We start from the raw sequence: 1,587 nt of genomic DNA, 5'->3' as shown, positions 1-1,587 counted from the left end.
TTGATGATCCTAATGCACACACTTAAGTATCTTGTAATTAGGAAGGAGCATTACCTATGGTTAAAATCTACCTCGTGACCTGAAACTGATGTTATATGTCAATTAAACCTCAATTTTTAAAAAATTACATAAGGGGAAAAAAAACTACCTCATGTAAATATTTTCCTTTCCAACTGTTGCATTAGATGTATTTCTCCCTGAGTATATTCTCATTTGCTCCTATTCAGTTTGTTCTTTGGTTGGCATTAGTTAATACAGTACTACATAAATGTGTATTTAATTATTTTCTCTATATGTGGTCTGTCTCCAATTGATTGAGGTTCCTTGAAGGCAGGACTTCTATTTCTATCCCCAGCAGTTCCTAGTGCAGTATTGTAGATACAGGGGTGCTAAATCAGTACAAATTATCTAAACCTTGTTCGGATCTTAAGAATTGGGAATTTAATTTATTTTGTTTAGTTGTTACTGAATATGCAAAGGCTGTCGTTAAAAAATGAGCCTGAAGTCACAGAAATAAGTATATCATACAGGAATCTTTGTACTTTGATTGCCGGTAACCCTCTGAGCCCTTCACAGCGTTCAGTTAGTTGAATCTTTACATGGCAGCTGGAATGATGACACTCAGCTTATTTTCTCTGTTTTGGAAAATGGACTAGACATCATTCCTGATAATTGTGTTGTCTCAGGATTAATTCAGTCTTTGTCTGTGCGTGGCTTTCAGTATTTACAGGTTCGTCTGAAATCTGTAAGTGATAAGCCAAATAAAATTCCCAGTTGTAAGTCCCACACTAGTCTGTAAATATTACTCCACCCCCCTTATTTTAATGATCTATAATACCAAGGAAGAAAAATCATAAATGAAGCCCAAAACAAAAATTGAATTAATCGTTTTTGGCTTCAAAGGGGATTGACCTAAAAAAAAACAAACAAAAAAAAAACGAATGGAGCTAAAATAATTTCCTATTTTCCATTACAGCAAACACAAATCCCAGACTATGCTGAGCTTATTGTTAAGTTTCTTGATGCCTTGATTGACACGTATTTGCCTGGAATTGATGAAGAAACCAGTGAGGAGTCCCTCCTGACACCCACATCTCCTTATCCTCCTGCAGTGCAGAGCCAGCTTAGTATTACTGCTAACCTTAACCTTTCTAATTCCATGACCTCACTTGCAACTTCCCAGCATTCCCCAGGTCAGTAAATGTAATCTTTATATAAATCTGAGCAATAATCTTAATATAACAACATTAGGAATTCCCTTGTTATCAGTTTATAGCAGATTTTGCTCCTTTTTATCTTGAGGTTCATTTTACATTTCTTCTTTACCTTGTAGCTGACTTGAATTTTGTTCTTCTATAAAGCTATCTACTTTTAAACAGTTATACATACGCTAGTAAATGTTTAGAGTGTTCACATAGTATTCCCAGGTTGATAAGTTAAGAGTTTGGGCAGAAAGAGCAACCTAAAGCACATTACCCTGTAGGTGAACAGAGTTATAATTCCCTTACTAGATATACTAACCTTGCCCTAAGGGCTTCTGAGTCTTGATACGGTACACCGTATCCAAAACATATACAAAGTATAGTC

The 1,587-nt window shown here is 35.4% G+C and overlaps 1 protein-coding gene across 1 annotated transcript in view; it reads left to right on the top strand.

Annotated features, from left to right (window-relative positions):
• Positions 1-1,587, top strand: part of NF1 (neurofibromin 1) — a 246,631-nt gene that overhangs the window by 226,129 nt on the left and 18,915 nt on the right. Inside the window, exon 48 of the mRNA XM_019646973.1 lies at positions 948-1,193. Coding sequence (XP_019502518.1) covers positions 948-1,193 — 246 coding nt within the window. The remainder of the gene's footprint in view (positions 1-947; positions 1,194-1,587) is intronic.

This window comes from Hipposideros armiger, unplaced genomic scaffold (assembly GCF_001890085.2).
Source record: "Hipposideros armiger isolate ML-2016 unplaced genomic scaffold, ASM189008v1 scaffold_108, whole genome shotgun sequence".
NCBI classification, from domain to species: domain Eukaryota; kingdom Metazoa; phylum Chordata; class Mammalia; order Chiroptera; family Hipposideridae; genus Hipposideros; species Hipposideros armiger.
This window is presented reverse-complemented; position numbering and strand designations above follow the sequence as displayed.